The 27,663-nt window shown below is 30.8% G+C and overlaps 1 protein-coding gene across 3 annotated transcripts; it reads right to left on the bottom strand.

Moving 5' to 3' along the window:
• On the bottom strand, nt 1–27,624 carry LOC132749599 (uncharacterized). Of its 3 annotated transcripts, none has more exons than XM_060739420.1 (13): nt 27,481–27,624; nt 15,148–15,226; nt 14,262–14,892; nt 12,962–13,225; nt 12,068–12,337; nt 11,322–11,872; nt 10,963–11,136; nt 8,650–8,754; nt 6,500–6,539; nt 5,731–5,796; nt 4,626–5,024; nt 4,303–4,420; nt 1–1,816 (listed from the first exon to the last, which is right to left on the bottom strand). In XM_060739420.1, exons 2-13 carry the CDS (start codon nt 15,178–15,180, stop codon nt 949–951), a joined length of 3,519 nt encoding a protein of 1,172 aa, XP_060595403.1. In that variant the 5' UTR covers nt 15,181–15,226; nt 27,481–27,624; the 3' UTR covers nt 1–948. The 3 variants fall into 3 exon arrangements, with proteins under 3 accessions (XP_060595403.1, XP_060595401.1, XP_060595402.1); XM_060739418.1 differs by having other exon boundaries at nt 12,962–13,234; XM_060739419.1 differs by lacking the exon at nt 27,481–27,624 and adding an exon at nt 22,521–22,689 and having other exon boundaries at nt 12,962–13,234.
• Between the last annotated feature and the right edge of the window lie 39 nt (nt 27,625–27,663).

Below are 27,663 nucleotides of genomic sequence, written 5' to 3' on the forward strand. Positions count from 1 at the left end.
ACAACAGCACTTTGGCAAGACGGTCAAGTTGACCATACTGAACTTGACCTTCTCTTATAAAAATGACATTGATCTTCAAGGTCAAATGTTATAAGTTTGCTTTATTTATGAATGCCTATTTTGTGTCTTTTTTTCGTTGATAAATTGGTATGACTTTTTTCATATGAACTAAAACTAATTATTTATATTTTTCCTTAAATCTTTTTCTAAGATAGTAAGATAATGTAGGCGTGCGGGACTGTTAGGCCAAAAATAAAATTATGTTTGTTTCCCCTTCCCGACCCATTACAATCAGGGTTGGGTAGGTAGGTAGGTAGGACATTTTTTATATGTGCATAATAATAAATAAATGCATATAATTATGTATAATGAACTATTACAATTAATTTATAAATGTAATATTATACATTATATACATGCATTACCATATTCACAACTGACATATGCAAAAATTTATTAAACTTTGCTAGTGTCACAGTCTAAAATATCAGATTAGATTGTATCTATTGTATTCTGAAGGAAAAAAATACTTTCATCCCCTTAGATCCTGAAAAAATATTTTTACTGGTAGTGGAAGGTTTGTTGGGTAGGTAGGGAAGGGGAAGTAAATTAAATTTTTGTTTTAAGCCTTAGTAGAAATGACAATATGTGGGATAAATCAATCTCAATATCAATTCATTCGTTAGTCCTTTAACAAGATTCACATGTTGTTTAATTATCTCGATAAGGATTCAAACTTGTAACTATTCAACCCTTATTATGAAAAAGTTTGTAATATATACATGTAATTACAAATACATTCAAGATAAATGAGTGCGACGTCATTATATTAAGCGATGACTCGAGGAAGAAAAAAGCCAACTTACAAACTTACTAATTTGATAAACAAAAGTAGTTTAGCAAAGCATTTTTCATTTGGTTCTAGGTTCACCAAAACAATTTTATTAACTAACTTGGCAAATATTCGCATTTGTAAACATATATCATGCCTTCAAAACCACCAACAATAAGTCTACATCTTTCTCTGTCGAAACACATAGAAAACGGAACTAACATTTCTAATGGCATGTTATCTACAGTCCAATGCTTTTTACCATTATAATCCAGCTGATGCACATTGTTTGCTGCATCTAATACAAGAACAATACCTTCATCAGCAATACAACTATCAAATATTTTATAACCGTCCACTTGTTCGCTGAATAAAAGATTTCCCTTACAATCTATTGTAGTTAGACCTTTATCTGCACTGAAGTATAGTCGATAACCATTGTCACTTACAACAATGAAGGGACTGGAGACTTTGTGCGGATAAGGATAGAGAACTTGTTGTTGTGTACAGTTTTCGTCATACTTGTAAATTTTGTCTCCGCTGTTAATATAGAGTGTGTCACCATGACAAGCTAGACCGAGACAATCATGATCTAGCTTCACTAATTGTCTAAGGCTTACATTACTTGACACATTAACGTACTGTATGGAATTTCCTCTTAAAACAGCAACAACAATATCGTTGCCTATATAACATACAGAATAGAGATACCGGTCCTCAGGAACACCACAGTAGCTTATTACCTTGTACGAACTATTCAATTTCTTCAGTTTGTTATTCCCGAAGTCAGCAAGGAGAAGTTCACTATTAGGAAGCATGCACATACTAGTGATACCACACTCATCTTGATCATTTTTGTCTCTATTTATCAAAGCATTATCTATCCTAACGTTATAAGTTCCTTTTATACTTTTGATGTTGAGACGACGTTTCTGTTCAACGTAAGACCTTTCAGATATAACTTGTTTTATTCCAAGACATGTGCTGTATGAATAGAAAAAAAACAATTATTTTTTGACACAATTTTCATTTATTAGTATGAATACAAAAAAATATCACAAACAAAAATATCGATAAACGCAAGCTATACAATCATCTAGCATAGTGCAGAAAGGTCTCTGGTCTTTAACACTAGTTTCAATGAAAAGACTTTAACTATAGACATTTAATAACAACGTATTAATAATATATGCATGTTTAAGATTTGTACAAAGACAATAACTATAGAAGGGAATATCCGCCAGTATATTTAATATGCCTTGATTGAGACATTACAACTCAAGTAATCTTTAATTTATATACGAATATCATTGTTATTTCCTTAATTAGTAATTTATATCTAATAATTATAATAGGTTGCTCATTCTCGCCGTTTTCAATGATTTCTCCCGCTTCGCTAGATCAAGCGTAAATCCGTTCATAATTATAATGTATCCGTCATTACTGCAGGGAATAAGTGCAATCTGTTCCATATCATAAATGAATAAAAAACAAAGTTTATTTGATTTAAAACATTAAGAGTGCAAACCATTCTTGAAGGTACATTTGTATACATTTACCCGAGATGAACAAACATTAACAACATATATACCCAAGTTTATTAGTCTAATAAAGAAAACGGTAATTACAATTCTGTTCGAAGGATACATAAAATGTCTGTATAAAAATCTTGCGGCCTTAATTACATTATATATATTTCCAGGTTTATGTATACACATTCTTTCAATTTATATATGAATATGGATGTACAAAAACTGACTGCATTGTTATATTATATGAATTTCGTAAGGTATGTAATTGTATGTACTTTTGTTGCTAAAAACCTATTACACCCTTAATTCCGAATTGGTTCTGGTATGGATTCATTTTTTGAGCGCAGAAATATGGGTTAGATTTGCAAAGAAAACTGGCGAAGAAGAAACCGGCAGCTATTCTTAACGTATTTGTTTATATTGACATCTCTCTGTTTCTTAGAAATGGCGACAACCAAGATAAACGGCGATATTCAAACGTTGGTATTAAAGACGTTTATACAACGTTGCTCAGGTCATTTTGGACATCATCAGGCTATTATAGCAAAAGCGAGCAGCAACCATGTATCGGCCTCTAAGAAATCCGTTGTACAAAAACGACGTGCGAAATAGTCATCATGTTCAAAGAACGTTTGTACGATTTATCATCCCTATGATAGAAGGGCCAATTTCGATTACTGATAAGATATCCAAATTCAATAATGAAAACAATTGCAATTATAGTTTGCATGTTTACAAAATAGAATGACTATGGTCAGTTCAAGAAAATTAAATGTCAAACAAAGTCTAAAATGACAATTAAAAGTTAAAAAAGAAACTCAATGTATATTGTAAAAATCATGATGAGAAGTACATTGTACATTCTGGAGATAAAAACATATTTGAAGCAATTTTCATGATAATCATTTTCACATAATAGCTGATAATACGAATTAAGATAAAAAATGTTATTTCAATTGAAATGTAATCATATGATCCTTAATTTATATAAGAAAAGTATCATATTAAAAATATGCTTAACAATACGTACAAACTATCAAAAAAGTAAGAATTACCGTGTTAGAATATCACAACACAAAAGTCGAATCAGCGGATAATCCCTTTAATAAATAACTGGCACTTTTTCAGATGTAAAGGAATTAACGTAATATTCTAATATAAAATTAACTGTTTAATTAATAAAAAAAAAATTAAAAATGCTGAAAAATATTTTGTTAGATTTGTTTGGTTTTACAGTGTACTGGGCAACACAGTTAAGGTCATATGGCGCCAAAACATAAACAGATACTTTTGGCTAACCACGAATGCTACACACTTAAATGCAACACCATGGGTAAAAACACATCGCGTACTGGATCAAAAAAATCCAGTCATTCGAAACCATTTAGCCGCTCACTGTATCTCAGTGTAGACCAAATGCTACATCGGCCAATTGTTAAAACAAAAAGGTTTATAATTATGCCAATACTCGAATGTTTATCTAAGCTAATGACTATATTATATTTCAATCGTTTTATAAACCAAATGAATTTCAATTATTTCAATATGGTTAAATGAGGAATCAAAATGTCAGATCAATTTAAGTTATTTTGTCGTATGAAAGAATTTTAACTATTCCTGACATTTTTGTTTTCATTAGTCATATTTAACCAACAACTGGATAATTAGATATGCCTCAATAATAAATCTATTTCAGAGATACACGGATCGTTTATGACAGATGAAAATATTTTCTATTAAAGGTATCAACATAATGATTATTTTTTAGCCAAACTGTACGTTTTCGAATTTGTGTTCAAGGTATTTAAGTGACATTAAACTTTAAGTTAAATGTTTCTGACAGATAAGTTGTCAGTCATTGGCGCATGCTTTAAAAATTCGTTTGTTTAATGTGATACCTTTTGTACCATATCAACCACTTTTAGAATGTATAATTACCCATGTCTTGATTCCCTGCATGCTGTACAAAAAAACATGTCATGGTCAGGACAATAGAGAGTACATTGTGTATTTTGATGCTCGGTACAAGTCATAATTCTGGTTACGTCAGTAAAGTCTGAAGATAGAAAATAAACGCTTTCATAAAATGTACATGTCTTTGAGTTTACAACATAAACATATTTAATATATATTTAAATATATATATATAATATCAACGTATAAATTTACATTCAATGAACACAAGATTCTTGTAAATGCATCGGCTAGCGTAGAAACCACTATAATTACATATAAAATATCAATCTTTAAATTTAACTTACGAAGACGTTGTTTTGCTTTCTCTAGGCCATTTTGTGAGCAATTAGCTATTATGTCATGCGAATCAATGTCATATTGAACATGTAGCCATCGTCTAAGCTTAAACAGTTCTTGTTGAAATGCGTTGCAGTTGATAGACTTGAGAAAATTTTCCATGGCCTCAGAACTGAGACATTTGATTTGTATGTCGGTTGACGATTGGTAAGTGGGAGAAATACCAACGATATGGCATTCCTTTATGGCCTTGATGTAATTCAGGAGGTGATAGACTGGTGTATCACTTGATCTATCATCATTGTTGATATAGTCTTTCATTACTTCATAAACTCGTCGATTCCCGTCAGGACTTTTTTCACCACTTTTAGCAATAACGCTTATTTGTAGTTCAAGCAAAAATGTCTCTGAAAACAAGAAAATTTGACAAGATTGAGGGCTCATGTACTTTTATACGCGCATTTACGTCTTCAAAAGCATAAAGGTACATTTAAAGTCAGAGCCCGCAAAAAAAACAGCGACTTATTATAGGCAAATGATTAAATACATTAACTCATGGACTGAGTTTTTTTTATATTTGACTTTTTACCGGAATTTATTTTTCCTTTTTTGTATAAATATTTGCAGATGTAAGTGCACGACAAAAATACATCAGCGCTATTCTTGCATAAGAATAATACGTCTTATGACATAAATCCTCACTTATTAATTTTGATAAATGTTTAACCGGTCTCGTTTTATGGTAATAGTCGTCATTGTAATAAGATTTTTACAATGTAAGTCATGCAAATAAAACAACGCGTATACTTGCGTGACTGTATCTGCTTAAGCAAGTTTTCCTCTCCTTTAACATACGTCGACATTCGCAGTTTTTATACAAGAATAACAAGGAAAGGGTAAAGAAATGTTATTTGACTTTGAACAATTCATGGATAATAAATCAGATATAGCTGGTAAGACTCAATTAAGAACTAGTGTCATTAAAATTGTCAAAAAAGTAAATTAGTTGCATAATTTAGTGTTCTTAATCTGATTTCCTTTAAGCTTCTTTCAATTTAAAAAACAAGAATATAAATTGATAAGACGTATCAAAACTCAATCTTCGTTACATACCTTTAGGATTATTTTGCTTTCCTGAATATCTAAGATTTAGCATTAAGCCGAGCTCTTCTTCTTGATCTATAAATTTAACACAATTGAAGCAAATACATAAACGGCAATAGATGCAAATTATTTTCTAAACCAAGTATATACGCGACCTTTTTAATAAAAATCGTCATGTAAATGAATGGAAAGGAATACAAATGTTTACCTAATTATTACATGGTAAACCTTCTGACCAAAACTTGCTTGCTTGTGGCTTTAACAGCCACATCGCCTGATATGTTAAATGCAAAATTCTGCAAAAATAGGTCATATTTATAATCGTACTACCCAGCATTTTTATACAGATATATAGGATTATAAAGAAAAAAAATGTAAGAAAATGTTTTTTTTTTAATTATTAATAAGCCCATACATAATAAACTTTCTTAGCATCTTAGCAAGTCCTCAGTTTCATCTTATAGTTGTGTACTTAAAACTTTTGTACGCATGTATCAATTTAAGGTATTTTAAAAAATTTATATTAATCATGCATAATTAAAGTTGTTTTCTCAATTTCAGCATTAACAGGAATCGAATTCTTACACAATAAAGGAAAATATCATTCTATACAAACAGAAACAAGACTTCTTGCTCTTCAATGTTATCTCGTTGTTACTTAGTTTTAAACTCAAATCTACTTTTAATTACCTTGCAGAATTTTAAGCATCGAATTTATCATTTACAAACCACAATAAGATTTCATGTAAAGAAAAGCTGTTATTTGTTTAGGACAAACCTTTAATCTGTTGCGCTATCCGTTGAAGTTTCAATTCATGCTGAAGAAAGAAAAAAACAACATAAAGTGTTGCATTATATATTCTAAACATGAGCTTATCGTGCTTATATATGATGGAAAAGGATAGTTAATTTTTTATACTATTCGACTCACTAGCTGCTGTGTTTGTTAAGGAACTAACTCTTGAATATTTCGGATATCAAAATGCTAACAATGATTATTTAAGACAGAACTTATAAAGTTAAAATATTTTATGACCACAAATGTATAAAAGTACTTAAATATTGTATCATTTTTTCCATAACTAACGAATGCTTTGTTATCCATTGTTTATTGTTAAATGTCACAAAGAGGCTATATGTATAAAGTATCCTTTCCGATTCTGCGTGGTGGTTTACAGAGACACGTTAAGATGATAAGAAAAAAAGAAATGTGTCCATAGGACACGGGTGCCCCCACACTCCACTGTTTTGTCAATCTTATGATTTTAGGTCAAATATGTTTTGGGCTACATGTGCCAAAAGTTGAAAACTAAACATTTTTTACTAAGTAAAGGGCAAGAACTTAACAAATACTAAATACATCCACAAGCGAACTTAAGGTGCAGGTTCACATGCTGACCAACATTCTTGTCAACTTCCAGGCCTACAGGTCAAATAATGTTTTCGCAATGCATATACAAGTTGAAAATTGCACATTTAAACTTAGTCAAGGGCAATAAAAAAACTGAAAAAGATCCACATGCAAAATCCCAGGTGCATAGCTTTAGAATGATGTTGATCATAATTCCTGTAAAGTTGGTTCTGTTCCTTGAGTGCTTGACTTAGTAGAACATCAATGGCAATAACTAAATACTAGATAAATCAAAGGTGCAAAACTACACATGCTACACAAGTTTCATGACTCTAGGTTAAATACATTTTGAGCTATGCACGACACAAATCGAGTCAAGGGCAATAACATATAAATTTACAAGCAAAACCCCAGGTGCACAACTTCACATGCTGATCAACATTTTATGACCCTACGTCAAATACGTTTTGAGTTACATGCGACATAATATAAAATTGAAAATTTTTACTAAGTCCAAGACATTAACTCTACAAATTCTATATACATCCACAAGAGAATACCAGGTGCACAACTACACATACTGATTAATATTCCTCAAAAGTTTAATGACCCTAGGTCATATACTTTTTGAGCTACGTGCGATACAATCTGAAAATTGCAAATTTTTATTAAGTCAAGGGCAATAACTCTGAAAAAACAGAATAAGCCCACAAGCAATACCCAAGGTGCACATCTTCACATGCTGATTAACACTCCTGTAAAGTTTCATAAATCTAAGTCAAATACGTTTTGAGTTACATGTGACAGAATTTGAAAATTGTAAATTTTTACTAAATCAAGGGCAATAACTTTAAAAATATTAAATATATTCACACACAAATACACAGGTGCACAACTTATATTCTGATTAACATTCCTGTAAAGTTTCAAATACTTTTGAGTTAGTGCTACACAAAATGAAAAGTGTAAAAATGTTTCCTAAGTCAAGGGCAACTTCTTTGACAAAAGAGAATAAATCCATAAGCGAAACCCCAGGGGCACAACTTCACACGATGATTAACATTTCTGTGAAGTTTAATGACTCTAGGTCAAATACTTTTTGAGTTACGTGTGATGCAAAATGAGAACGAACGGACGGACGGACGAATGGACGGACGTACCAACTTTTGATGTTTATGAGGCAAATCATCTCATAAAAACCACCTGGACCAACGTCCATAAGCAAAATTAGCTCATAAAAACAAAAAAATAGCTCTTAATTTGAATTTTATGAGTTTTTGCTCTTTATTTAACTACGGAATGAAGCTCATAAATATCAAATGTTTGCTCGGACGGACGAACAAGGGTGAATCTAAATGCCCCCCTACAGTAGGGACACAAAAATGACAAGTTTATCATATCGTTATCAATAATGGTACGTATAGGTAAATAGACAGGTTAGCACCTTTAGAATCGTAATATATTTTCCAACATCTTTTGACTTTATTATCCAGTTTTCAAACACTGTCTTAAGTATTATATCACTGTCGTAAAAGTTTGATATTATAATACTAAAATGCATTATCTATACAACTTGCCTGTTCTTTTGCTGTTTTGTATTTCTCATCTAATGTAAGCATACCATGTTCTCTCAGTTGCTTTATTTCATGTTCAAGGTTTATCTCAATCTGGTTTTGCTGCAACTGTTACAGATTTACAGTATTACAGTCCGTAAAACACATTTAATGTATTTCGTCCTTTTCATGTCAATATAAAACTGACAGAATGTATATTTGACCAAATTGTTTTAAAAACCATGGAAGGACCTTTAGTATATTTTGAAAGTTTAGGAAGAAATGCAGGGGAATTCCTTGATAAACTTAAGATTTACAAGGTCAAAAATGTACAATAATCTGCCGAATGTATTTACTGTTCTGATGTTTTTTTATATCTTGTAATGTTGCAATTTCGTTGTTGATGTATTTTGGTGTTATGCTATAATTTCATGTCAATTATAATTGTTGTATCTTGAGAAACTGACGCTCATCTGATTATAATCAGGTAGAATAATACTGAACAAACTCATTTGTGTAAATAGCCAAGCAGTCATGTGATCACGTTTGCGCTTAATAAAATGTAAGAACGGAAAAAGGGACTCAACTAAGTTTTTTTGCACATGATGGAACAGGAAATGTGTTTTCGAGATTAATAAATCTTTTAGTTTAGATCTTAGGTAATTACTTGTATTTTCATAGTTATTAATTTTAGTTGTTAACAATGATCTACAAATAAAAATCGTTTAAACGGGCTAACAACAGTAGACAAATACCTTTTTTGAATTAAATAATTAGTATATTTTTTCTGTATATTTAATTGCATAGTTTCTATTTAAAGTGTCCAAGTTGTCATTTTACATTTTATAAATTAAGGCTTTGTGATCTCTCTGGAGTTCATTAAAAGTCAAAATAAACAATTCAATGAACTTACTATTATAGACAAACAAATGTGCAGTAACAATATATCAACAAATAATCTGTTACAAAACCGTAAGTATAAGAAAACTGCCAAAGGATATGGTGTAACAAATATTATAAATACATCTGCATTCAATGTTTACTTAATTGATACGTCTAGAAGAAAACACAACCATTTATAGCATATTCAAATTATGATAAAGTTTAAGGTAAGATACCTGTAATGAGTATATATATACGAGGGATGTCCGGAAAGTTCATATACTCCTTCATTTTTTATTGTATACCAATACATATGTTGTACAAATTTTGTCAGCAAAAATATACATATCTAGCGAACACATTTATCAAAAATTACTGAACTGTGACTTACATTTTTATTTTAACAGTAATTACATACAACATATATACCTCATCATGGAGCACTTTGACAACGTCAACGGCGTCAAATTAACTTCATGTTTACCCGCTATTCAGTTTCTTCCGATTTCAACAGCCATTGTACCTGTCTGGCGTATACTTAATACATGTTATGTTGCTTTTACTTTATGAATTCCATATTTAAAATTATTATTTAAAAACAAAAATGTCACTGGTTCTCATACAGTGTGTGACATGTCAATCTTTTTCAAAGGTTGTTGTAACGCAATATACGATATTTTGCACATGCTTCCTTTGGTTGTCTGTAGCGTTTCTTATACGATATACTGTCATCGCCGCTTCTTAATCTTGTTTGACATTTTAACACAAGTTGCCTTAAACATTTTATGGTTGATTTTGTTTTTACAGTAAAGATTAAAATCTCAGTTCGTGTCATATAAGCGTTGCTATGAAGTTAAATATCTTTACGTTGCTCCGTCCGTGAATTTGACGTCATTTTTGCAACACAAAATTTATGCACCTTCATTGCCTATAACAGTCGTTAACAAGCTATTTATTTGCGTATGACATCATAATTTTCACTAAATAACATATAATAGTATCTCATGATGTCACAAAATTAAAACGAGAGTTGGCGTTAAAATTACAACTTTCAGCAACATATTATTCGAGTAGCTATCGTCATGAAATCAAAGTGCTCCGTGATTCGTTGATCATGTTGCCATGGTGATCGGCGCTTTACGAATATTTCTTTTATCATGTTTTTTAATTTAGAAATATGTAGCAGATAAATACTTTAGCAATATATTCAATCATCATATTGATATGACTGTTAATAATAATTTTATAGCCTTGTCTACGAACTTTCCGGACAGCCCTCGTATAGGAAAATGATCAAGCTTAATATTTAATCAAAGTACTATATTTAAAGTATTCAATTGCAACATTTCAAAGATATTAAAATCACTTACTGAAAAGAAGTAATCAACAAAAATGTGCCCCAATTCGGCTTATACTGTCCTTAGATATACTTCATTAATTGTATAACCTAATTACCTTATCCAGTAAATATAATGCATTTTCAACGCTTGGCTCCCCTTTCAGAGGTGTATTGCCATGTTTGTCCTTGATTTCTAATACTTCTTTGAACCCTTTGATAAATATGTTTAGTTCGTTTTCAGATAATTCATAGTTTGGATTGTGAAGGATATCATTCCGTGATTTCCGTGCCTTCAAAAGTAACACATTATTTAAAGACATATTTTAACTTGTCTCTACAGTACTTTTCCTGAATTTTTTATAAAGCAAATTTGAAAAGGCTATGAAAGTTAGATATCATATAAGTACAATTTGTTCTAATTATTGAAATGTACATATTAATAGGTGATTACGCATACTGTGGAGAAGATATTTACCTTTGTAAAAGCATCCTTTTCTCCATCGATTATATCTTTTCCAAGCATATTTTCTATATAAATGTTGTTTATGCACATACTCAGTAAACCCGAGCAGTCGACGTCTTTAGCTGATTGTTTGCCTTTGTAGCCAGTAGTATTTATAAAGCATGTAGCAACACTCCAAGGATCACTGCTCCAATTTTGGACATCCGTGTTCATGAATAATGGATTTTGAAATCGATGTTTACATACTATTTCATCATAAAAGTTGCCACAAAATCCCCCATTTGGACACATTTGTCTTGATTTGTTGTGATTCTTGGTACATAAACATTGATATTTTCTTTGGCGTGGGCATAGATTTTTTTTATGTGGGAAAAGACTTTCCATTGTACAAGTGTTGCAGGTGTTTCCAAATGTTTTCATAAGATCCCTATGCTGTTCGATAACAGCCTTGTCAGAAAATCCCTCTAAGCCTATTTTCAAATATTTTAACGCCAGAGCTCCTCTCACCCAATTTCTGTACAATTTTTCTTGTATTTGTTTTCTGTGAATAAGATCAGTTTCCCCTAAAATAAATTAAAGAAAATTACACAGACGATGCTCTGGTATTTGACAATTTGGTATGAAATGAATTACATTGTTTTGCTTCTTTTAATTCACTACCTTGACCTAAACCAAATGAATAAAATTTACGACTTACATAAACAAGCTAATTAAAGTGTCAGTATAACTAAAACAAAGATCACTTCAAAAATATTAACCTTGTACTTGAACTGTTGTTTTAGATGATACATTCTCAAAGTTAACTGTATATTCACCCTCGTCGTGTAATGATACATTTGTGATCATCAATTCGTGTGTAGTACCCTTGGATAGTATAACCTTTCTACCAGATGATTGTAGAAGTTCCCCTTTGTGACGCCAATCTGGTTTTCTCGTTAGCCGGTTCACCTTCCACGTAATATTAATGTTTCCATTCTCAATAGCCTCAATTTTGACAGGCAAATCAATGACCACACCCAATGCTTCATCTGTTACAATTTAATAAAATTTTGATACTTGAACGAATCATACTTAATTTATTATTGCTTTGATCATTTGATATAAAATCTTAAGAAGCACATATATGAAAAATACACGGGCATTTATATTGTAAAAGGCAAAAGCTTTTCCTTTCGCAATGATTTACTCATAGACACCCAAAACAAATGTTTAAATAACAAAGTTTAACTAGCACAAACGTTTTCGTTATTGCGCGGATATCTACGATTTATAATCCTTGTTACCAAAGTAACAACTATTATTTGATTATGGCTTAGACTGTTTCAAATAATCGCCCCTGTGAATTTCATACATTTACATGTCACTTAATCAATTGTCATTTTGATTATACCTGTTCCGAATGTTACTGTCTTAGTTCAAACTATAAAATGGTTAGATTGTCAATGAAAATAAAATTAAAGTGTTATCCAATATCTTTGCGTGATGATTATAATTTTCATATACTTGTTTTACTAATTGTATAGAAAGTTTTGATATTTATATACATAAATTATAAATGCCATTGAATTTGCCAAGGTAGGATTGTATCTTTTTATGTTTCTTTGCATTGGACAAGAACAAATGTTTTGTTGTTATAATTCGATTAAGCATACCTACAACAATAAGATCAGCTGATGTTGAAATATTGCCGCATACACAAGTATATTGACCCGTATCTTCCAATGATGCACGAAAAATCGCTAACCAGTGATTTTCGTTGTTGCTCACGACCACTAAATTGTTTGAAACTTTTACCGGCTTGCTATTTTTCCTCCACTCAACATTTTCATCTGTTGGAATGCTGAGTTTACATGCCAAAATAGCTGAATCATTGATGTACACATTTGTGTTCTGAAGTTCTTCAGTGAACATTTGTCCTGAAGTTTCTTGTATTTTGTTAATAAGATTATAATTCAGCTATATCAAGTTATTTTATACGATATCTATCTATCTATCTATCTATCTATCTATCTATCTATCTATCTATCTATCTATCTATCTATCTATCTATCTATCTATCTATCTATCTATCTATCTATCTATCTATCTATCTATCTATCTATCTATCTATCTATCTATCTATCTATCTATCTATCTATCTATCTATCTATCTATCTATCTATCTATCTATCTATCTATCTATCTATCTATCTATCTATCTATCTATCTATCTATCTATCTATCTATCTATCTATCTATCTATCTATCTATCTATCTATCTATCTATCTATCTATCTATCTATCTATCTATCTATCTATCTATCTATCTATCTATCTATCTATCTATCTATCTATCTATCTATCTATCTATCTATCTATCTATCTATCTATCTATCTATCTATCTATCTATCTATCTATCTATCTATCTATCTATCTATCTATCTATCTATCTATCTATCTATCTATCTATCTATCTCATCTATCTATCTATCTATCTATCTATCTATCTATCTATCTATCTATCTATCTATCTATCTATCTATCTATCTATCTATCTATCTATCTATCTATCTATATATCTATCTATCTATCTATCTATCTATCTATCTATCTATCTATCTATCTATCACTGGTTTTAGTTCAGACAGGCAAACATTAGTGTTCACTTGCACTGAATTTATTAACATCAGAGAACTGTTAAATTTCTTCAAAGATAAATTTTATCATTTTATTGTTCATGTATTATCTCAGTTTGACTCATGCCGAATATAAATCTAGACTATAAAAGCAAGCATGGTCACATTACTTGATATTCAATCTTGGCGTATCTCAAACAATTATATTGATATAGCCTAACATAAACACTTATTAAAAACTCTGGCAGACAAATTTTTGCATAACGTGATGTATGTGGATATAAAACAACCATATGAATAAAATTAAATTCATACTAATATAACACAAATACATACCAGTTGTCTGAAGATCTAGATCGTTCTCTTCGCCAGTAATATCATTCTCTGTTACTACAACTACATCGATTGCAATTTTAAGATGAGTTTTAATATCATTTGTCCGTGTAAGTTTGTCTATTTGTGGTTCGCTAAATTGCATTGATTTTGATTCAAATGAAAACACCATACGTTTACAATCAAGATTAGCTTGGTCGTCTATGAGCGTTATCAACTCGAGTAATTGTTCGTGCAATAAATGTTGTTTCTCCTTGTAGGTATTGTATGTTAGGGAGGCACGTTCTACGTAATGTTCAATATCTTTTCTGTGATCATATATACATTGAATGGCTTTAACTTCTGGTTCAGTTAGATCAGATTTAAACAAAGCTAATGTTACAGCACACAATTGAAGAGTGTCCCACGTATCAATGTCGTCATTGACAACATCTCCTTGAAATAATTGAAGAAACTCTGTTTCGTACTGGGTTTTAAACGTATCTCTATTCTCATTTAGCAAAATACCAATATCTTTTCCACATTTGTTTTCTTCTCTTTTTATAATGGCCTTCAATGCGATGGGCGAAGCTTGTTCCAATAACAATATATGACTGAGGTAGTGTTCATGCCCTCTTGTCACATCACAGCTCTTCTGTAACATTAATAAGAATAATGTTAAAGGTTTCATTTCTTATAAATAAATTTCAAAATTCTGTTTGATATTTCATTTGATGCTATTTTGTCCACTTTATGACATAAAAATTCCAAGACAATTTTAAATAAGCAAAACAAGCATAACAATAAGGTATAGATACGTAAGTAATAACAATTATCTTTGCGACAATATATAATGCGTAATTTAGAAAGGAATATGATAAATAAGATATATGAATTCGATAAATATTACCGCTGGTTTCATCTCATTTGTTTTAATTTCCATTTTTCTGATCAGGATGATATGTGATTGTCAAATATAGAGCTACACCCTGAAGATAGAAACAATCATAAATATTTTAAGATAACAGTAACCGCAACAAAAAAATTTAAAACATTTTAATATACTTTTCTACACGTAATGCATGTATCACATGCAACAATGCAGCCCAACAAATCTTGATAACATCCGATCTTTTTTTGCGAAATGACGTTCCTGGCATTATACCATGTACTTTATAATTGAATATGTAGAAACATTGTGCAAGCTTTATAATAAAAGTGAAAGTGATTTCAGCACATGTCGAAGTTTGAAAACAAAAGTTTTTCTCGCTACTTTTACCCTTCACAAAGAAGGTGTTGAGTACCACAAAATGGCTGTGTTCGACATTTCAGAGTTAATATTTGCCTTGTCCTACGCGATAATTGAGTCATTTAATGAAAAATTTTGAGTGCCGCTTGATAAAAGTATCACTCATATTTATTATTTCATGAATTTCATCAAAATGCATGTCGACAAAAAATGTATACTATCAGACATTTTTGTGTTGTCAAAATCTGCGTAATGAGTTAACATATTGACAGAGTATAAAATAACGTGTTTAAAACCAATGTTGGAAGTTGCAGAGAAGGTACCCTACAATAAAGATCCTAGATGTATGAACATGGTTATACTGTATAAACTGTTCTCGCAAATAACAAGGAAAATAAGATGAAATATCTTCTAAATTACATTTCTGGCTCTAAGTGGTGACTACTGTTAAATGAATGTGTGTTTGAATTACAAGCCGAAGGACAATCCAATTACTTTAAAATTCTTAATAAAAGCTAAAAATTATTGTAAATATCGTTTAAGAAAATACTTCACTATACTATAACATACGAATGTGAAATTCATCTTTCAAATAAAGCCCATCCAGGGGATGTTGATAAATCTTTTAATACAAACTGGCTTTCTTGACACATTATCTTAATTAATAAATACTATTATGATTGGCTATAAGCTTGTTATGAATATAGACATTATATTCATGCTAGGACACAACAACCCTTTAAACAATCCCTTTAAGTAGGTCAAGCTGAACTTAACCTTGACCTTACAGTTCAAGTAATACAATTTTGCCAAAATATTTGGCATAAGTGAGTGTTTCTTAGATTGATTTTAATTCATCCTTAAACAAATCAACACTATGCATTACAAGAGTCATATTGTACAACAAAAGTTTAACCTTGATCTTTTAATTACCTTCTTCTTTAAGGTCGAATTGTTAATGATATACTATGCTCAAATTTGATATAAAAAATATTGATAATTGCTACACAGTCTCTTTGTAAATATAAAATAAACATGTTTAGACTTCACACAAAGTAGATATGATATGTTTTAAATCCAACACACTATCGGCGGTCACAATATGAATATATAGTTTTCAAGAAAAGACCAAGTTTAAATGACCTGTAATTGGGTAATTGGGAACGCAGCTTCTCATACATATTTTATTCATTCTTTAATTCAAATTAGATATATTCAATACGAATGTCATATATTTCAATAAATTTCTGTGATTAAAATATTGTTCTCAAGGATGAGCATAGTAGATCTTTATTTTTTATAAAAGTTAGCCATACTTTTGGAATCAATGGATGAATTTGATTGATACGTAAAAAGAACAACCCTTAGTATAAGACTGTCATGTTGAACAACCCAAGTTTGGCCGTGTCCTTGACATGATCTCGTCAAGTAATGTCAATTTATTGTATATTTTATAAATGGCCATAAGTATGTTACATCTAGCTTTTCTGTATACATTTGTGCGCAACAATACATTTTGGAGAGCACTTTTAAGTAGGTCAAACTAAACTTAAGATCGACCTTTACATGCTTTTTTCACTTTAAATGTATTTTGTGTTCCATATAGTAGCCATACTTTTTTTTAATTTACGGAAGGAATTGATTGATGCTTGATCAATTTAAAACACACACACACACTTATCATGGTGAGCAATTCAGTGACTCCATTGACTTTAAATTGACCTTAAAAGTATAGGTCAAATGATTGAATCTGGCTGAATTTGGTGGAATTTGCTATAATTTTGTTAATAATAGTCTGATTTTATTCAAATTGAGAATAACTACTTCTTAAGATAAAACCATCAAGTGAACTCAAGAATTATCTTGACTTATATTGACCTTTGAGATTGGAAGTCAATGCAAGTTTATTGAATTTTCATATCATTGTTGGTTAAATTACTGAAGTATTACTTTGCCCTATAAATGTCCTTGGCCTTCAAGAACATCGTCTTGGGTATCAAGACTGTAAAATGTTTACACATATATTGTAAAGTTTGTCATATTAAGGGTAGGTAATGTTAATCTGTCATATCTGCATGCATAACAATTTCAGAAAGACTGAATCGTCAGACTCTGTAAAATTAAAGTCAAGTTAAATCACATATCAAGTAATATTCAACAACAATCAGTTATGAACACATTCTATGGGAAAATATAGTGTAAATAAAATGAAATATCTTTCTTTACCTTATCTAAAGTTCTACCAAATTTTCATGTTATACTTGCTTTTTTTACAATTCCTTCAGAGATTTTTTTATAAGTCAGAAGGCCTTATCCGTACCATAAATACATGTTTATCAATAAAAAAATATTCAAATACAATTTCACTTAGTGCACGACTGTACGGTATTCCTTACAAATAAATGGATAAAGATTCGTATTTCATATACATATGAATCAACCTAAGTACTAATTAATTTAATCACAATGTTTTAAAGTGCAATGAGGAACGTGAAGCAGGCACAAGATCTCGTTATCTATAGCATTCACTCCTTCTGTACCAAGCTAAGTAGGTGAGTTTTCTTTTTTTGTTTTTGTATACTTTTAGCCGTTGAAAATTAGGTGATGTGTAGTAAATTTTCCCAACAAAATAATTATTCATGATTTTATCATATCCATTGCCTGATTTCCAGAATATTTATGATTTTACTTTTTTATTTCGGAAAATTGAAAACGGATCTTTTCTCATATTTATTTTTTTATAAAAACATGAAATACCATCTTTTATTTCAATTTTAATTTTTTAGCAATTAAAACTGCCACATTTGTTCTTTTTTCAGTATTTATATGTTTTCCATAATGTTAAAATACTAAGTGACAAAAACCGAAAATTTTGACGAAAAAGTGTACAAATGCTTTTTGCAGATTCAATTGTCATGTACATTTTGTTTCTTATTACTTTTGTTGAAAAAATTTCTTTCCTATCACTTACCTTATAGAAATGAAAAAATAACATAATAAATGTGCCATTGAAAAGTGTTTATTTTGTAACAAATGTTCAGATGTATATTTCTATTGTTTTCTTTTCTCTTCTTTTGTACATACACAAATACACGTGTTTATTTTTATATGAACAGGAAACAAACATGGTAGACTAACAACTTATTCTACAAAACATTTTGTTGAGTGTCATTTGTAAGAATAACACATGTCTAAGTGGATGGGGTAAAACATTTCAAATCTTTAAATAACCTGTAACTGATTGACTTTGTACAGTTAACTTTTAAAAGATCCTAATCATAAAATGATTAACACTATTTTTGTGAAAAATGTATCCACTTGTTTGTAAATGAAAAACAATGTACTCAATTCAAATGTTTTCTTTTATTTTTGATTATGGTTTTAATGCATGTTCATGCACAATGAAGACCCAATGTAAATAGTAGTGTCTGACAACAATTTATTATGGAAGACAAAGTAGCGAGAAACAAGCCAAATGAACAGACTCAATCAAGTAGAAATAATAGGATCACGTTAAGAATGGCCTAAACAACACAATTTAAAATGTTGCAGGCTCACGTTCTATAGGCTTTCCATTTTCAGCTCCACATTTCGAAAAAGAAAGTGAATCAATTGTCATGACCTTCTTGTCAGCGTTGGTTAACCCTTTTGTAAAGGTCTTTTCTCGGTTACTGAGAAAACTCCAAACTTGATATGCATTCCAATTATCATAAAACAATGACATTTCAAAAGGGCTGATAGTCTGCATATTAATTTTCTTTCGCTTATCACATATTTCCATTTTTGTTAACAGTGATATGATTCACTTTTTCAAAAATTAAATTACTGAAATACTTAGTTTGAAAAAGCGTTGTTATTCCAACAGAAAATAAAAGCTTAAGAGTGCTTTAAAAACGGGAATATGTGATCAACCCAGAAAGGTTTGAATTTATTTAATTTGACAGTCTCGTAAAATTGACTTTAGCGAAAGAAAATTAATGTTTCGTTTCTATTGACATATTGTATTGTAAAAAGGTCTATATACACTCAAAAGAGATTTTAGAGACTTTTAGGGTAACCATTGACAAATGTATCAAGTTGTGTCTCATAGTTTCATAATTCCTAGGATTATCTTGAAGTGAAGAATAGTGAAGAATATTAATAAAAATCACATCAGATAAAGTTTTGTAGTTTGTAGAGTTTATTTTTGTGATCAAAATTATTAGCCACAAACAGAGCTACATTATTTCTGCCCAGTTATCTTAAAAACATTGCAGCGGTTAAAACGTTATGGAGCGAACATAAAATGTAGACTTTTCAATACTTGACCTTTAAGTGTGACCTTGACATTAGGGTTAGCAGCCCACTTATTGTGCTCTGCACATCGTCTCATCATGGTGATCACATGTGCCAAGTAATTTAAAAAAAAGTTATAATATCTTTGTAATTCGGGAGCCTGTAACATGATCGTTTGAAATAATAAATAAACTGAAATTTCATTTGTATCTTTTAATTTACAACCCATTTTATCAATTACAATCAATATTACTAGAACTTCATAATCTTATTTTCTGTTATCAACTTTACTATCACCCGTCATTGAACCACCGATGACACGTGTATCTATTGATGCAGTCGCTACGTGATCATTGATGTGTTAAGTTGCACATATTTATAAAGCTTGATATATCTTGTATTTGATAAGTGGGAATATCATTCTTTATTATTTTGTATGTAATTTATACGACGGGTTACCCAAAAAAATGCGTTGGGTTTTCGATCCAGGTTGAAAATCAGAATATTTCAGTCTTTTTTAACTAATGTAGCCCATTGAAAACACCGTGCAATTTCTTATCGTTGCCTTTATTCGAATATTCAATAAACCTGAGCTTATATCCTTGTCGTAAATGTCACCGAGTCATTTTGGAAATAAGGACACAATTAGGCGAAATGGATTTGAACTTTGATCTCCTTCAACGACCTTCACATTAAAGATGCGGACACTGTTCTTGCATGCAGCACATAGCCTGACAGGAGTGAAGACATATTCAAAAGTTCAACAATCCATCTGTTATAAGCCCGACAGGGTTTTACATTTGACCTCCAAGTAAGTACAAATTTGACTCTAAAGGTCCGGATATGCAACTTATACACAATACATTGCCTTCATATGCTTATCATTTGGTCAGTCGAAATCCCGTCATGCATGTTGAAGTAATACATGGGACACAAATACTAGCTGCACATAAACTAAATGACAAAACACTAAAAACAATCCTTGAATTTTCAAATAAACACACGAGCGTACCGTCACACACACGCACACACGCATGAACACACACACACACACACACACACAGGTGAATCGCTTTATGCAACCGATTGACATAAAATAATGGTATTAAATTGTCGACCTTATCCCGACTCGGCCACTGTGGTGTAGCTTTTTGGAAAAAATATTGGAATTGTCAGATTTAATTTATACTTGAAAAAAAAAACTCCGATATAGGATGTCTAAAATAGAATAAAATGAAGTTTGATTTTATAAAGACATACATGATTTTCCTTTAACAAATAAGAATCCTAAATGACGCAATCGTTTGAAGAAAATAAGTGACGGAATTCTTTACAATGCTACATAGCGAATGCATTTTGTTTCGGTAGAACAGATTCTCAAATATTGCCATTTTAAAATCTCTTTTTGTTTGGTTTTTGTATCTAAGATTGCAGTGGACCACAACCATTTGAACTGGTAGACATTCATTCAGATTTCATCAAATTTTGTCAAGTACTAGTAGTTGCTGAGCATATGTCACAAGTTGAGTTGAGATTTTAGATTAAGATTAGAAGATCTATGTTTCATTCATACATTTTACCTAGCATCTACAGAAGCAACGGTTTTGTAAATATAGAGGTCTAAAGTGTGACCGGTTCCGGGTATAAACTGTAACATAATCGGCAGAAATCCGCGTGGTCTATACTGTAACTCTGCGAAATTCACATCGCTCTATACTGTAACAATGTTTTTGTTTTAAAACGCGTTTGACGGATAGGAAAACGAGTTCAACTGGTCATTTATATTTATTAACGATTCTGAACACAAAAGACTAAAATTTTGGAGGTTTAATTTTTTAAGGGTCAGAATGGGACACAAAATGTGTTGGTCTCTCGATTCGAATTTTCGAACTGTCAAATCTGCACATTTATGAGCCAATACAAAGATGATTCTGCGGTGCAGTGTCTGATGAAATATATGACAAGATGCCAGATCCAATTCTTAAAAATATTTAAGAAACTAAACACCTTGTAGTATAAACCGAGAAACATCACCTACCTGTCTTTCCGAAAATAATTCTCAATCTTGAAAATTATATATTGTTTCCGGAAAGCGCGATACTGTTACACATTCCCTGTAGTGAGTATTTGATCCCGGGCTAAATTCTATAGCAAAACTGTATTTTGTAATGTACTGAATCTCTTTAAAGGAAATTGGACCATTTTTTCATCTAATCGATCAACTACAGGAAACTGCAACATAAGTTGTTAATTATCTATACGGAGTCTGATCAGGATCCATGCTGTTCGCTATCAGTTTCTCTACCTGTAATAGGGTTGGTAAACGAACAGCATGGATCCTGATCAGACTGTGCGGATGCGCAGGCTGTTCTGGATCCATGCCGGTCGCAAACCCATTATGTTGGTTTTGTCGTGACATGGCATATGCTTTATCATCACAAAACGTGCAAACAAAATAGTATTGACTGCCGATAAAAATCCGTGGTTTTGTCATTATATCAATACAAAAGAATATGTTTTATGTAAATACATATCAGTAAAAGTCCACGGGCAAACCCGAATGGGCACAATTTGCAAGGACGATGAAAAGCTATTAAGGATGAATGCATAAATTCTAATAAGCACGTGAAGTTTTTAATGTTTTCATATGTGCTTAAAGTTGTAGCAAGACAAAAACTTCAATACATGAACATCTCTCAAGTACTATATGTGAAACAAATTGTAGCCCTTCAAGGACGGATTTAATTTTTTTTGTTTACCTTATCTTCAAAAGAATAGGGGCGTCCGTGGCCGAATGGTTAAGGTCGTTGATTTCAAACCTCCTGCCCCTCACCGCTGTTGGTTCGAATTCCGACAGGGACTCTTTCATGTGATGAAGCCATCCAGCTAGCGTACGGAACGTCGGTGCTTCTACTCAGATGCCCGTTCGTGCCTGAAATAATGAACAAAGGGCACCTGAGGTATTCCTCAACCAGTAAAGCTGGAACGTCGCCAAATGATTTATATTGTGTCGATGTGACGTAAAACCCAATCAAACAAGCAAACAAATCTACCAAAGAAAACCAACTTGACTGAGGCCAAGTGTTGTCGACACCAAATGTTGATGACCCTCGATTGAAATGCAAGGACCCATCAGTCTTTAAAGGAATGATCTTAAAAACCTGTAACTATCTTGATCATGCCGACCATGAACTAATCTTGATAATCCACAATTTCAGACATAGAGAAAAGTTTTCTTGCTTATTATACAAAACTTAACTCTTAACATTTCTTTACACTAACTTTGATATGAAATGTTGGTCAAGATATACAAAATATTCTACAAAAAGACATTTAAGAAACATTAACGTTTTCGTACCTCTTTGTTCAGTATTATAAGTTTAGTAACAACGGTAAATAAGAAATTTCTTTTACAGTTCGGAATGATAGATCTTTAAAATAAAATTTATAGAATACAATGTTGAGGACGATTTAACATATCTATAAAATATATCACGTGCCCGCTTCTTTCGATATAAAAAATCAAGTCTTTCATCATTGTTAATTGAACTTAAATATGATACAGGTTATGTTTAAAATATGTTTGAAATACATGTAGTCTAAAATGAAGTCACAGTCAAGTATATTATCCTTCCTCTTTTGAATGCTACGGAAATTAAACCACTTAAAACCAATTATAAGAATATACATTTTAAGAATTCAATGGCCTATACTTTCCTTAAATTGGTTTTATGAATACGGATTTCCGTGTGTGACATTAGATATCAAGCATATATTTTTCAATTTAATTCAATTTGATATTTTAGCTCCAAACTGCATACAGTATATTACAAAAAAGTAATAAAATGTTTTTCTAATGCTCCGCGAATGGTGAGTATATAGTTACTGCTTTGTCCGTCCGTCTGCCCGTCCCCTTTTTCTTGTCCTGGACATAACTCTTAAACAACAGGAGGTATCAACATGAATATTTGAATGTAGAGAGATCTCATTGAGGAAAAGTGCAGTGTAAAGAACAGTTGCTCTTTATTACCCAATTTTGGAATTATTGCACTTTGAATTGTGTCCGGAGCATAACTCTGAAACTACAAGAATTATACATTTCTGTGTCCAAAACCTTTGTAAGGAGCGTCACCTGATTTTAATTTGTGTGTGTGTGTGTGTCTGTGTGTGTGTGTGTGGGTGTGTGCGCGCGCGCGTGTGTGTGTGTTTCTGCGTGTGCGCGCGCGCGCGCGCATGTTTGTGTGTTTTAATACCTATTTTGAAAACATATAGTTAAAAAGTATTAAGCAAAACCAATATATTTGATTGTATTACAAATTTTCATAATCAGAAACTCTAGAAATTTTGAGAAAAAGATAAACATTTTGTTCCCCTTTTACAATTAAAGCAGTGTGCCTTCAGATCAAACAAACAAAACATCTTGAAAAAGAAGAAAATAACTAACAATAAAATTATTATATTCCTCTTTTGTAATTGTGTTTGCTTTAAATTTATTGATGTTAAGAATAAAAGCCTACGGGTAAATATAAGGAAAACACTTTCACTTTTAAGATCGGCATAAAAATGGTATTATCCTTTTGAATAAAAAACGTTTTTTTGGAAGAAAATAATATAACTTTTCAAATATTTACTGGTATGACAAGAACGAGAAATCAATTCACGTAAATCATGTCAGTTACACTTATTTTATTCCTATATTGTCTTACATTGGCCTGTTAAGGTAGAGTGATAGAATATGTGTCACTAGTTGATTGTCAAACACACAGAAATTTGTATATTAATTGCAATTTAAAGTTACGTAAATTTTTCCTAATATTTTCTAGCTTTTTCTTGGAAGGAAATCATTACAGAAGTACAAACAAAGTTTACAGCATTTTGTTTATGCATATTATTAACGAAAAATCAACCAATGTATGTAAAGCTCAATATTACATTAATCATAAGATCCTAAACAAAAAGCAACACATTTTGAAACAGAATTACTTAATTTCCGCCAGACTTAGGTAAAGTTCATCAAAATAGTTCACGGTAAAGCAACGGTTAGTTGCCATTTATGGTTAGTTGTTTATTACAAACAAATTTTTCGCAAAACATTAAAATGATATAATAAAAGTCAAATGGCTGTACGTGTGCACGTATGACTGAAAGATATTTATTAATTAATTGACACTATCTAAAGAAAAAACATCCAATTGTTAATTAACATCATAAATTAAGTCTTAAGCGAACACAAAGCAAAACATTTACACGGTGGCGAATCGACTTGACAACGTGCATGGCTGAAACTTCTAAAAATAGCTTGGATTAATGTTATGATATTTTCCCGGCCTTCGAAGGCCGTCTAAAATCAATCTCACTTCCTGTAAAATTTACATATACGAATAATTTCCGTTTGACATTTTAAAGATACAAACTGAAATCATTGACCATTCTAAAATAAAATGTAAAGTATAGTTCTTGCCATTCTAAAATTAAATTATAAAGACAGTTAGATCACATCAAACTTTCCAATGAACTTATTTTACATAAGAATTTACTGAGTTTATTCTACAAAATAATGTACTGATTTATACATTTGGTCCAAAATAACGAGACTAACATTAACATTCATGATCCTTTAAGTTTACTCATGCAAGACACAAAAATATCCACACTTATCAGGCACCGTCACCTTGTGTCCAATATATTATATGATCATTGAGTGTTCTACTGATAAATTCTTTAGAATTTTTATATATTTAACATATTATTCAAGAGTCCATAAATGTAATTACCTACCGACTACGTAGTTCACATACCGAAACACGACCGGTTCATTTAGGAACACATACATCTTACAGATTTCCATTTTGCAAGATTATTTACTCAATTGATTATTTTGTCAATTGTAACAAAAATACTTTTACATAAAGAAAACTTACGTTTTTTCCCCGGGATTTTCAGTGTTTTTCAGTATTCCCCCTCTGTACGTGATGCATATTAGTGGATTTATTATAGCAACAAAATATTCTCATTTATGAACTATTTTTTATTTTTCGTTTTTATAAAACTTCAAGTTTTAGATAATTATTTTTATAATCTATTCAGTATAAAAACTTGAGCAATTAACGTTGATTATAAAAATGAAATGTAACAAATTCATGAGTACAAAATTAATTCTTATATTTGAAAATGGCGTTTAAATTTGGCTTCAGACCCCCAAACTTTTACATATTAATGTGATAGGCGGGATTATGAACCACTTTTAGGCCTATTTCTAGTTATCACAATTGTTTTTTATTGTGAAACCAAAGCCGGTTAACATTTTTCACAATGCTTCATATTTTCTTTTCATCATAGCTATTTGCATTAAATACAAGATAAAACGTGTGCTGATTTTATACTATATACTGTCCTTTTATTTCTATTGGCTTTATTTGATACGTGATTCTACAATAATACAGTCAATATTGCATATGATTGCAAAATTTATCAAGTCAGACGTAAAAACATAATTATGATATGGACATACTGTAAAATCGAAGTATCTTGAAGAGTCATCAATATTAATATGCTTATAATTTAATTTTTATCTTTACATTTTTATTACTATTATGTCATTTTTATGCAAGGATTGCTTATATTTCTATATGTATCGAAATATTAGAAATAACATTTGCAAGTTCACTCTTTTTACTCCGGCCAGATATTTTTGTTTGTTAGTATCTCGGTTGATACATTTCAAACAGATTATTTGAAATAAACGGTGTATGCTGGAGTAACATATAGACATATAACATAATGAAAACTGCATATAAGCATTCATTTAAAGTTTGTAAGGTCCTAAATAATGGTATTATAATCATTTTAGGTGAATACAAAATTGGTTATCACCATTCTCGTTTGCTAGCATGCGCCTATAAATAGAAAGAGCTTCAATGAATGTATTCGTTTTGTGTGAAATTGCTCTTGTCATTTTCATTATGTTTTCCTTACTGATTAGGTCGATTCATCCGTGAACGTTGCTGGAACCATTCCATCGACATAAATAGTTGGGAAGAGATTACACAAAATCGAAGGAGTTTCATATAAAGACGGTAACAACAGCTAAGGAAATGTTTTCACGGTATTTTATTTGAAGGACATCCATTATATATTAAAGAAGGTATTTAAAAAAAAACAGATCTGAAAAAGTCACGAACGTTCGCCACGTTTTTTTCTGAAATATTCTTTAACAAATGACTGATGTATATATTATATGTAGCAATATATATTTAGCAATATTATGATGTTAATAATTAAGTGTTTTCATACTGGCATTTTTATTGGTCTGAAGACTGTCATATTAGCCTTAGGCAAAAGGCTAGAAATTCGTAAGAACGTTAAGAGCGTGTTTGATCTACTATATATTATTATTAAAATAATTTACCATGTAAAAGTGGTTGTACATTTTTGTATAATAAGAACATGTTTTCTTAAGAAATCTTCCTTAAGTTTATGATTTCAATAATAAGGACACAAATTTAAAATGTGTTACTTGATACGGGTAATGTAGCACAATACGGTTGTTTGACATCATAAAGTGAATATATTTGTTGTGATATTAATGTATAATTATAGCACATGTAAAGGAGATAATTAAAAGATGATTTATTAGGTATCCTTTAAAAAAAATTATCGAATTTACAATTAACGCAATCCATTATAATTTGCTATAGAAGTAAGTACTGTTTAACTTGCCTTTGAACTAAATTTGACTGCACATCACATCACATTTTTTCTGATCACGCATTATCTTCACATTACAATTTTCCGTTATTATTTATTTAGTGTAAATTAATCTGCGTCCTGTTAACATATAAATTATTTTTTATTAAACACTATTCAATTTATATAGACAGCTTCTAAATATCACGGTGGTTG

The sequence above is a fragment of the Ruditapes philippinarum genome, unplaced genomic scaffold, assembly GCF_026571515.1.
Source record: "Ruditapes philippinarum isolate M1 unplaced genomic scaffold, ASM2657151v2 ctg12118_1_1_1_1, whole genome shotgun sequence".
Classification (NCBI taxonomy): Eukaryota; Metazoa; Mollusca; class Bivalvia; order Venerida; family Veneridae; genus Ruditapes; species Ruditapes philippinarum.